This window comes from Eucyclogobius newberryi, unplaced genomic scaffold (genome assembly GCF_026437365.1).
Source record: "Eucyclogobius newberryi isolate DKJ021-1_F unplaced genomic scaffold, fEucNew1.0.hap1 SCAF_15, whole genome shotgun sequence".
Lineage (NCBI taxonomy): Eukaryota > Metazoa > Chordata > Actinopteri > Gobiiformes > Gobiidae > Eucyclogobius > Eucyclogobius newberryi.
In genome coordinates, this window is record NW_027315779.1 from 470,465 (window position 1) to 482,966 (window position 12,502).

General features: G+C 38.5%; 1 protein-coding gene across 1 annotated transcript in view; it reads right to left on the reverse strand.

Moving 5' to 3' along the window:
• Nucleotides 1–285: 285 nt before the first annotated feature.
• The window catches only part of stk32a (serine/threonine kinase 32A), a 127,337-nt gene continuing 115,120 nt past the window's right edge, over nucleotides 286–12,502 (reverse strand). Inside the window, exons 11-12 of the mRNA XM_072445474.1 lie at nucleotides 1,234–1,298; nucleotides 286–457 (exon numbers count right to left, since the gene is read on the reverse strand). Of these exons, the coding sequence (XP_072301575.1) occupies nucleotides 340–457; nucleotides 1,234–1,298 (183 nt within the window). The 3' untranslated portion in view covers nucleotides 286–339. The remainder of the gene's footprint in view (nucleotides 458–1,233; nucleotides 1,299–12,502) is intronic.

The window sequence follows — 12,502 nt, forward strand, 5'->3', positions numbered from 1 at the left end:
GCGCGTCATTCAGCTGTTTTAATTGGCTTTGTGACGATGAAAAAGTGTCTGTTGTGTGGCTTTTTTAAACTTTTTTGTTTTTTTTTGCAACGTGTTACTTCCTCCGAACAGTTTCTTCAGCTTCTCAAAAGTCCGAGTCGGGTTTTAGTCCTTTGTTTCCGCTTCAGAAGCACCGGCAAAATGCAGAGAAAGTCTCAAATAAATCCATGGCGCGTCCTGTAATGACGACATTTTCTTTCCAGTGGCGGGTTTTCGGGGAGGAACGTCGTAGACCGGGTTTTTTTTGTGCTGTTGCCGTTTGTTGGAGTCTGTGGCGTGAAAGGTGAGGAATAAAAAGGTTTATCCTGAAACGTACGAAGCCGGTTCCACGTTGTTGTTCTGCCCGTCTTCTATGGCCTTGTTCTTCTCGGCGACGGACAACTCGGGCGATTCGGGGTCGAGCGTGCTCTTCTTGGACCTGCCGGGGGAAAGGGACATGAAGGTTTGAAGTAAGTGTAAAGTGCCCCCTACAGGCCGGCCGACTCATTGAACTAATGTGCATTAAAGATGAATATATTTAGAATTTTGCTGAAAAAAATTATGCAAATGTTATCGCAGAATAGCCACCGTATTTTATAATATAAGTCGCACTGGAGTATAAGTCGCACCAGCCAAAAAATGTATAATAGAGAAGAAAAAAACATATATAAGTCCCACTGGAGTATAAGTCGCACCAGCCAAAAAATGTATAATAGAGAAGAAAAGAGGCCTGGGAACGCCTCGGGATCCCCCCGGAGGAGTTAGAGGAAGTGTCTGGGGAGAAAGAGGTCTGGGAGTCCCTGCTCAGACTGCTGCCCCCGCGACCCGGCCCCGGATAAAGCGGCAGAAGATGGATGGATGGATAGAGAAGAAAAAAACATATATAAGTCGCACTGGAGGATGAAAGTGTGAAAATAACAAATGATATCACATATAAGTCGCTCCGGAGTATAAGTATAAATATAAGTCGCACCCCGGGCAAAACTATGAAAAAGGTGCGACTTATTGTTCGGAAAATACAGTACTTTTTTTGGTTTATAATTTCACTTCCTGTTTGTAATTGATGACATCACACTAGGAAATGACCCAGCAACCACTGGGCAAAAACTCATCTAATGTCAACATTTGTTTTATTTGACAAATAGAAATATATAAGAAGAACTTTATTTTGTTGGATGGATGTTTAGAGAGTCAAACGCGGTCAGTGAGTCTTACTTTTCTCTGTTGAAGATGATGAAGTCTCTCTGGACGTTATCGAGACGCTGCTGCAACTGTCCGTTCTGTAAGAAACAAACAAACAAACAAACAAACAAACAACATTATAGCTGTTCCTTTTACCCAGAAATATGTGGAATGACAAAAACTCTCACACGCCTGAAAACGACGCATATGAAATTGTGAAATCCATTGTAGATTTAAGATTATTCAGGTCAAGATTACCGCTATTAAAAAAAAAGAAAAATATATATCAGGTGTATCATATAGTACAACACAATATAAATATAACATGACATGCAGTACCGTAAGTATAATATGTTTAGTATTTGACTATAAACTGAACATAAGTAATCGAGTTCTTCAGTTTTAACTTGGATTCCTTAAATTGGTCTTTTTTCTGCTTTTTCACGACACAAATGATCATTGTTTTGTTGAATTTCATTGGCGTTTGAATATCTTTGGGCCGATGGAAAAGGTTTCACGCTGAACCTGCTTCATTTACTCAATAATATCCACACTTTTTTTTGTATCACATCCCACAAAAATCTCCTCCCACATTGATGCTCAAGGCCGAGTACACAACGACAGGTGCTGCTTCGTCCCCCGCGGGACAATGACACAAATATGTCGGCGCGTGACACCGCGGTGCGCCCCCGGGTCAGGTCGGGACGGACGTCAATGTCAAAAGTGCCCCCCCCCCGTCATCTTTAGAGCAGAGGCCGAGGCTGCGGGGGCGTTTCCAGGAGGTAAGCGCGCTCGCCGGTCCCAGAGCTGTCCATCACGCGGCGGGACGGGGCTGGGGGCAGGTGCTGGAGCAGTGGGGGGGGCGGGGCCTGGTTCAACACGGGCCGACAGCTCCAGCGAGGAGAAGAAGAAGTGTGTGTGAAGCAAAGCAACAAAGAAGATTTAAGGGAACACCGGTTTGACAAAATACTACTGCAGTACTTCAATCACACCTCAGTACAAATACTTGTACAAGACTTATGAGGTTTGGTAAGAAAGTTGTTTTTAGAGTGTAAAATTAAGACAGCAGCGTTTAGAATCTCATGTTACAACGATAAAGCACGAGCTCAGGAGCCGATGAACCAGATGAAAAGACACAGACACAGGTAAATCAGCTCACACAGAGTGACTAAGGACAGAGGGGACAGTAGGGACAGTAGGGACAGAGGGGACAGTAGGGACAGAGGGGACAGTAGGGACAGAGGGGACAGTAGAGACAGAGGGGGCAGTAGGGACAGAGGGGACAGTAGAGACAGAGGGGACAGTAGGGACAGAGGGGACAGTAGAGACAGAGGGGACAGTAGGGACAGAGGGGACAGTAGGAGTAGCTCCATGGGCGGAGCCAGGCCCTGGCTTTGTGGCTTGAGCCCCGAATCTCTGTCCAAAAGCCCCGGATGGAGCAACAGGTAAAGTGTTGAGTTGGAGCGCAGGTGACCAGGGTTTGAATCCAGCAGTGGCTTCAATTCTCTTTACCCGTTTCATTGGTTATTTTTGTTGAACTGATGTATGATTGGCTGCATGTAGAAAGTGGGCGGGAGTGTAGAAAGTGGGCGGTGTTTACAGCACGTCATACAATCTGACCAATTTGGCCTTTTCTATCATTTAACTGAGGTTTTGCACAAAGTGAAGGACACAAAAGCAGATCGACTGGAAAAAAGAGACATTCAGAACATGAGCTGAAAAACAAAGTTTATCTAACGTAGAAGAGACGACAACAGCAGCACATGATCGTTCAAACCATGAAGTCATTGTGGTTGTAGCAGTGGCTCAGGTTTGATTCATCTCCAAAGCTAAAGCAGAGAAACTACAGGACAAACAGCTCATGAGGAACGTGCTAAAGGTCAGACTGACTTTTACTATCTATAAAGATCAGTCTAATTCTAAAACAGCAGAGCATGAGTCTGTGGACTTTAGTGTCGTGAGGTCGAGTCCCGTCAGGGGCAAGTTTTTCATATTTGTTTTGTCACTAATTGTTTTAAAGAACATCAAGATGTACAATTTCTTGAATAACTAAATGTCGCCTCTGCTGTTCTACGTGTTGTGGAGGAGGAGCTCTCTCAGAAGTCTGTCTCTGCCTTTGGAGGGTCACTGTCTGTAACTGTCTGTAACTGTCTGTAACTGTCTGTTACTGTCTGTAACTGTCTGTAACTGTTACTGTCTGTAACTGTAACTGTCTGTAACTGTAACTGTCTGTAACTGTCTGTAACTGTCTGTAACTGTCTGTAACTGTTACTGTCTGTAACTGTCTGTAACTGTCTGTAACTGTTACTGTCTGTAACTGTCTGTAACTGTAACTGTCTGTAACTGTAACTGTCTGTAACTGTCTGTAACTGTTACTGTCTGTAACTGTCTGTAACTGTTACTGTCTGTAACTGTAACTGTCTGTAACTGTCTGTAACTGTTACTGTCTGTAACTGTCTGTAACTGTTACTGTCTGTAACTGTAACTGTCTGTAACTGTCTGTAACTGTTACTGTCTGTAACTGTCTGTTACTGTCTGTAACTGGCTGTAACTGGCTGTAACTGTCTGTAACTGTTACTGTCTGTAACTGTCTGTAACTGTCTGTAACTGTCTGTAACTGTTACTGTCTGTAACTGTCTGTAACTGTCTGTTACTGTCTGTAACTGTCTGTAACTGTTACTGTCTGTAACTGTAACTGTCTGTAACTGTCTGTTACTGTCTGTAACTGTCTGTAACTGTTACTGTCTGTAACTGTCTGTAACTGTTACTGTCTGTAACTGTAACTGTCTGTAACTGTTTGTTACTGTCTGTAACTGTCTGTAACTGTCTGTAACTGTCTGTAACTGTTACTGTCTGTAACTGTCTGTAACTGTTACTGTCTGTAACTGTCTGTAACTGTCTGTAACTGTCTGTTACTGCCTGTAACTGTCTGTAACTGTCTGTAACTGTTACTGTCTGTAACTGTCTGTAACTGTCTGTTACTGTCTGTAACTGTCTGTAACTGTCTGTAACTGTCTGTAACTGTTACTGACTTTAACTGTTACTGTCTGTAACTGTCTGTAACTGTCTGTAACTGTCTGTTACTGTCTGTAACTGTCTGTAACTGTCTGTAACTGTTACTGTCTGTAACTGTCTGTAACTGTCTGTTACTGTCTGTAACTGTCTGTAACTGTCTGTAACTGTTACTGACTGTAACTGTTACTGTCTGTAACTGTCTGTAACTGTCTGTAACTGTCTGTAACTGTTACTGTCTGTAACTGTCTGTAACTGTTACTGTCTGTAACTGTCTGTAACTGTCTGTAACTGTTACTGACTGTAACTGTTACTGACTGTAACTGTCTGTAACTGACTGTAACTGACTGTTACTGTCTGTAACTGTCTGTAACTGTTACTGTCTGTAACTGTCTGTAACTGTCTGTAACTGTCTGTAACTGTCTGTAACTGTTACTGTCTGTAACTGTCTGTAACTGTCTGAAACTGTCTGTAACTGTCTGTAACTGTTACTGTCTGTAACTGTCTGTAACTGTTACTGTCTGTAACAGTCTGTAACTGTCTGTAACTGTTACTGTCTGTAACTGTCTGTAACTTTTACTGTCTGTAACTGTCTGTTACTGTCTGTAACTGTTACTGTCTGTAACTGTCTGTAACTGTTACTGTCTGTAACAGTCTGTAACTGTCTGTAACTGTCTGTAACTGTCTGTAACTGTTACTGACTGTAACTGTTACTGTCTGTAACTGTCTGTAACTGTCTGTAACTGTTACTGACTGTAACTGTTACTGTCTGTAACTGTTACTGTCTGTAACTGTCTGTAACTGTCTGTAACTGTTACTGTCTGTAACTGTCTGTAACTGTCTGTAACTGTCTGTAACTGTTACTGTCTGTAACTGTCTGTAACTGTTACTGTCTGTAACAGTCTGTAACTGTCTGTAACTGTTACTGTCTGTAACTGTCTGTTACTGTCTGTAACTGTTATTGTCTGTAACTGTCTGTAACTGTTACTGTCTGTAACAGTCTGTAACTGTCTGTAACTGTTACTGTCTGTAACTGTCTGTTACTGTCTGTAACTGTCTGTTACTGTCTGTAACTGTCTGTAACTGTCTGTAACTGTCTGTAACTGTCTGTAACTGTCTGTAACTGTTACTGTCTGTAACTGTCTGTAACTGTTACTGTCTGTAACAGTCTGTAACTGTCTGTAACTGTTACTGTCTGTAACTGTCTGTAACTGTCTGTAACTGTCTGTTACTGTCTGTAAATGTCTGTAACTGTTACTGTCTGTAACTGTAACTGTCTGTAACTGTCTGTTACTGTCTGTAACTGTCTGTAACTGTCTGTAACTGTTACTGTCTGTAACTGTCTGTAACTGTCTGTTACTGTCTGTAACTGTCTGTAACTGTCTGTAACTGTCTGTAACTTACTGACTGTAACTGTTACTGTCTGTAACTGTCTGTAACTGTCTGGTACTGTCTGTAACTGTCTGTAACTGTCTGTAACTGTCTGTAACTGTCTGTAACTGTCTGTAACTGTTACTGACTGTAACTGTTACTGTCTGTAACTGTCTGTAACTGTCTGTAACTGTTACTGTCTGTAACTGTCAGTAACTGTTACTGTCTGTAACTGTTACTGTCTGTAACTGTTACTGTCTGTAACTGTAACTGTCTGTAACTGTTACTGACTGTAACTGTTACTGACTGTAACTGTCTGTAACTGACTGTAACTGACTGTTACTGTCTGTAACTGTCTGTAACTGTTACTGTCTGTAACTGTCTGTAACTGTCTGTAACTGTCTGTAACTGTCTGTAACTGTCTGTAACTGTTACTGTCTGTAACTGTCTGTAACTGTTACTGTCTGTAACTGTCTGTAACTGTCTGTAACTGTCTGTAACTGTCTGTAACTGTTACTGTCTGTAACTGTCTGTAACTGTTACTGTCTGTAACTGTCTGTTACTGTCTAAAACGTTGACAGTCGGAGCACATCTTCGGCCCCGGACCCCGCCAAGTTTGTGTCATCGCACTAAGCGGCCGAGCGCGGATTTAATGCCACGTTTCAGCGCAGAATAATAAAAGATTAGGTTTTATGTCGCTGTTTAAAGTATCGGACACTGCTGTCGTATCACTGTCGAGAGTTACACCTGTTATTACTGCTGTTGTAACCATGGATACTTGAATGAATAACAGAGTAAAGCTGTTTAGATCGCGACTGTTTCTAGTTTGCTCTGTGGTTTGAATAAATAAGACTTTACAAAGCTTTACGTGTTATATTACTTTTACAAAACTTTTACGCTGGACTAAATGACAAAGTTAAATAAGTGCATGTACTGTGTAGTATTTGAGTCCATAAAGTAAGATTGCCAGTGGCACAAGAATAAAAATGGCTTGTTTTAGTTGAAATAAGAAAAAGACAAGCATTTTCAGATTTTGAAATTAAAAAATAAATGCGCCAAATTTGTTCTATATGAAATATTTCATACGAATATGAAATTGACGCTTCATTTATAATTATAATAAAGTTCTAGTTTCCCATTGATGGAAACAATGACGACAAATGTGACAATCATTAACAAATCAGACGGAAAAGTCAAGTTTGTGTCTACGATAATACATAAAGATAAACATATTACGAATTTTGCAAAAATGTATGAAAATGTTATCCCAGAATAGTACATTTTCTTCGATTTTTAATTTCACTTCCTGTTTTTAGTTGATGACATCACACTAGGAAATTACCCGGCAAAAACTGTGCCAAAACTCATCTAATGTCACCATTTATTTTATTCCACAAAGAAAAATATATGAGAGCAACTTTATTTTGTTGAATTCACGATTAGAATGTCAAAAAAGTTGTTTCTTTGTGTAAATTCTGCATAAACTCTGACTGGAACGAGTCAGAGTGACATCACACTGTCCCTGCTGTGATGTCACTTCCTTTCCTTCATTTTCAACAGACTTTTCAACATTTTTATCTACAAATACCTGCTCTATTGGTGTAAAACTCTCATGTATATGTACAACGGGTATGTACGCACCAAATAAAGTCAAACTGTGAAAATCGTAAAAACTTGTCATGCGACCTTTAAACATAGATTGACATTTTTATGAGTTTTAACGCGATAAAGTCAAAAAGAAAACCGTGATCAGCCAATAAGATGTGGGGAAAAGGTGATTAATGATGTTGACATATTGTCACATGAGAGAGAGATATCATATCCTGCCCTAGTGTTATTAATAGAAATATAGATTTATTTTATATGATGTAACACATAAACCAATAACTGACGTGAGCAGAAAAGGCCTGAGCGTTGGACATGAATATCGCGGTATAAAGAGCATTAGCAGCTGGCGCTCTTCATTCAATATTGATCGGCTGCTTCACTGAACACGCGGCGGGCTCAGTGTTTAGCGGCCTCTGTGTCCGTAACAAGCGCTCCCTCTGGATCCGCAACAAGCGCTCCCACAGGCCCGCGGTAAACGGATGTACGATGTCGATGGGGCGACAGGGACGAGACGCCAGCGCGGTCACAGGGGCCGATCCGGACGCTTTAAAGTTGTTGCCAGTTGTTGAGGTTGTTTTAATGATTTCTTCTCTGAAAATAATGGCAGTAAATGTAGATGTTGCTTCACCTCGCGTCAGTCATGATCATCAATGTACAGAGCAGTGTGAGGCTGCATCAATTCAGCTCAATAATTGGGACAGTAAAAAGTAATAATAGTCATTTTTTCATCATTAATATCCTATAATCTGGATATATACACACTGATATGAGTCGCACTGGAGTATAATATATATTTAGGGGGAATTTATTTGATAAAATCCTGGACCAAGAACAGAAATTTAATCTTGAAATTAAATTTAAATAATAACAGATTAGAAAACGTGGTGAATGTATGCTAACGCTAACACCTTCAGCTACATGACGTATGCTAACGCTAACACCTTCAGCTACATGACGTATGCTAACGCTAACACCTTCAGCTACATGACGTATGCTAACGCTAATACCTTCAGCTACATGACGTATGCTAACGCTAACACCTTCAGCTGCATGACATATGCTAACGCTAACACCTTCAGCTACATGACGTATGCTAACGCTAACACCTTCAGCTACATGAGGCACAGACAGAACTGTGGTAAGTGTCTGGTATGTTAGCGTAACATATGAACAGTTATTCAGATAACTATAGCATAAAGAACATGCTAACACGTTTACCAAAGCATCAGTTTGACCCCAAATCACTAAATCCACTGAATTCTTCTTCTTCTGTGTCACTTCTAAACAACTCCACAAACTCCAGAGGAAGAGGAAGTACAGATTCTTCTTCTGCATCGCTTAGAGCCTAGAGCGCCCTCTTGTGGTTGCCAGTGTGAAAATAACAAACAAAATAATTTAATAGTGTGTTAATAATATCAAATATAAGTCGATCTGGAGTATAAGTCGCACCCGGCAAAACTTATAGTCCGGAAACTACGGTAATCGTTTGACTAGTCGACGACTGAAATGATCGTTAGTTGCAGCACTAGTCAGGGTACTTTGCATTGACATATTTAGCGTCACACGTGCATTACTTTTTGCTCGTCTGTAGTAAAACTGCTTCTTTTCCTCTTCGCCATTCGAAAATGAGCCACCGCTGCTTTGAAACACATCCACCACGTTCTACGATCTCCAGTGAACACGCGGCGGTGACTGTTTTCCCTTTCGCTTTGCGCTATTCGTCTCCATGGCCGCGCAAACGCTTTCCCCCGAGAGACCAGCACCTCGCCCCGATCCAAACGGGACGCCCTGGACATGTTTTATATTTATACTTGTCCCGTGTACATTTCTTCGGCGGCTGCACGCGTCGCCGTACATAAAACACTTTTGCCCCTGTTGGCGAGCGGCGCACTAAACCACCTCAGCTCTACCACAGCGGCGCCACATAAACACTTCCAACGTCCCGTACTTTAAGGCCCGCGGCCAGGTCTTTTAATATTGACTTTTCAGATTTAAAGCGCGCGCAGACTTTAAGTTAAGTTTAATGCGGCGCGGAGGACGTAATTAGAGCGCGATTGGACAAAAGCCTCGTCCTCCAGGAGCAAAGTAAAAGAGCATTAAGTGTGGCCGAAATGGACTCGACCGCTGCGACGGTGGATATATATGTGCCAGCAGCGGAGGCAGCTACGAAAACACATTAAGATGAATAGAAAGGAGGCATAAATGTGCAATATTACCTGTGTAAAGTCTATAAATGTGCAATATTACCTGTGTAAAGTCTATAATAGTGCAATATTACCTGTGTAAAGTCTATAATAGTGCAATATTACCTGTGTAAAGTCTATAACAGTGCAATATTACCTGTGTAAAGTCTATAATTGTGCAATATTACCTGTGTAAAGTCTATAATTGTGCAATATTACCTGTGTAAAGTCTATAATTGTGCAATATTACCTGTGTAAAGTCTATAATAGTGCAATATTACCTGTGTAAAGTCTATAATAGTGCAATATTACCTGTGTAAAGTCTATAACAGTGCAATATTACCTGTGTAAAGTCTATAATTGTGCAATATTACCTGTGTAAAGTCTATAATTGTGCAATATTACCTGTGTAAAGTCTATAATAGTGCAATATTACCTATGTAAAGTCTATAATAGTGCAATATTACCTGTGTAAAGTCTATAATTGTGCAATATTACCTGTGTAAAGTCTATAATTGTGCAATATTACCTGTGTAAAGTCTATAATAGTGCAATATTACCTGTGTAAAGTCTATAATAGTGCAATATTACCTGTGTAAAGTCTATAATTGTGCAATATTACCTGTGTAAAGTCTATAATAGTGCAATATTACCTGTGTAAAGTCTATAATTCTGCAATATTACCTGTGTAAAGTCTATAATTGTGCAATATTACCTGTGTAAAGTCTATAATAGTGCAATATTACCTGTGTAAAGTCTATAATAGTGCAATATTACCTGTGTAAAGTCTATAATTCTGCAATATTACCTGTGTAAAGTCTATAATAGGGCAATATTACCTGTGTAAAGTCTATAATAGTGCAATATTACCTGTGTAAAGTCTATAATAGTGCAATATTACCTGTGTAAAGTCTATAATTGTGCAATATTACATGTGTGAAGTCTATAATAGTGCAATATTACCTGAGTAAAGTCTATAATTCTGCAATATTACCTGTGTAAAGTCTATAATTGTGCAATATTACCTGTGTAAAGTCTATAATTGTGCAATATTACCTGTGTAAAGTCTATAATAGTGCAATATTACCTGTGTAAAGTCTATAATTGTGCAATATTACCTGTGTAAAGTCTATAATAGGGCAATATTACCTGTGTAAAGTCTATAATAGTGCAATATTACCTGTGTAAAGTCTATAATAGTGCAATATTACCTGTGTAAAGTCTATAATAGTGCAATATTACCTGTGTAAAGTCTATAATAGTGCAATATTACCTGTGCAATATTACCTGTTTAAAGTCTATAATAGTGCAATATTACCTGTGTAAAGTCTATAATTCTGCAATATTACCTGTGCAATATTACCTGTTTAAAGTCTATAATAGTGCAATATTACCTGTGTAAAGTCTATAATTCTGCAATATTACCTGTGTAAAGTCTATAATAGTGCAATATTACCTGTGTAAAGTCTATAATAGTGCAATATTACCTGTGTAAAGTCTATAATAGTGCAAAATTACCTGTGCAATATTACCTGTGTAAAGTCTATAATAGTGCAATATTACCTGTGTAAAGTCTATAATAGTGCAATATTACCTGTGTAAAGTCTATAATAGTGCAATATTACCTGTGCAATATTACCTGTGTAAAGTCTATAATAGTGCAATATTACCTGTGTAAAGTCTATAATAGTGCAATATTACCTGTGTAAAGTCTATAATAGTGCAATATTACCTGTGTAAAGTCTATAATAGTGCAATATTACCTGTGTAAAGTCTATAATAGTGCAATATTACATGTGTAAAGTCTATAATAGTGCAATATTACCTGTGTAAAGTCTATAATAGTGCAATATTACCTGTGCAATATTACCTGTGTAAAGTCTATAATAGTGCAATATTACCTGTGTAAAGTCTATAATAGTGCAATATTACCTGTGTAAAGTCTATAATAGTGCAATATTACCTGTGTAAAGTCTATAATAGTGCAATATTACCTGTGTAAAGTCTATAATTCTGCAATATTACCTGTGTAAAGTCTATAATTGTGCAATATTACCTGTGTAAAGTCTATAATAGTGCAATATTACCTATGTAAAGTCTATATTAGTGCAATATTACCTGTGTAAAGTCTATAATTGTGCAATATTACCTGTGTAAAGTCTATAATAGTGCAATATTACCTGTGTAAAGTCTATAATTCTGCAATATTACCTGTGTAAAGTCTATAATAGTGCAATATTACCTGTGTAAAGTCTATAATTGTGCAATATTACCTGTGTAAAGTCTATAATAGTGCAATATTACCTGTGTAAAGTCTATAATTCTGCAATATTACCTGTGTAAAGTCTATAATAGGGCAATATTACCTGTGTAAAGTCTATAATAGTGCAATATTACCTGTGTAAAGTCTATAATCGTGCAATATTACCTGTGTAAAGTCTATAATTGTGCAATATTACCTGTGTAAAGTCTATAATAGTGCAATATTACCTGTGTAAAGTCTATAATTCTGCAATATTACCTGTGTAAAGTCTATAATAGTGCAATATTACCTGTGTAAAGTCTATAATTGTGCAATATTACCTGTGTAAAGTCTATAATAGTGCAATATTACCTGTGTAAAGTCTATAATTGTGCAATATTACCTGTGTAAAGTCTATAATAGGGCAATATTACCTGTGTAAAGTCTATAATAGTGCAATATTACCTGTGTAAAGTCTATAATAGTGCAATATTACCTGTGTAAAGTCTATAATAGTGCAATATTACCTGTGTAAAGTCTATAATAGTGCAATATTACCTGTGTAAAGTCTATAATAGTGCAATATTACCTGTGCAATATTACCTGTTTAAAGTCTATAATAGTGCAATATTACCTGTGTAAAGTCTATAATTCTGCAATATTACCTGTGTAAAGTCTATAATAGTGCAATATTACCTGTGTAAAGTCTATAATAGTGCAATATTACATGTGTAAAGTCTATAATAGTGCAATATTACCTGTGTAAAGTCTATAATAGTGCAATATTACCTGTGCAATATTACCTGTGTAAAGTCAATAATAGTGCAATATTACCTGTGTAAAGTCTATAATAGTGCAATATTACCTGTGTAAAGTCTATAATAGT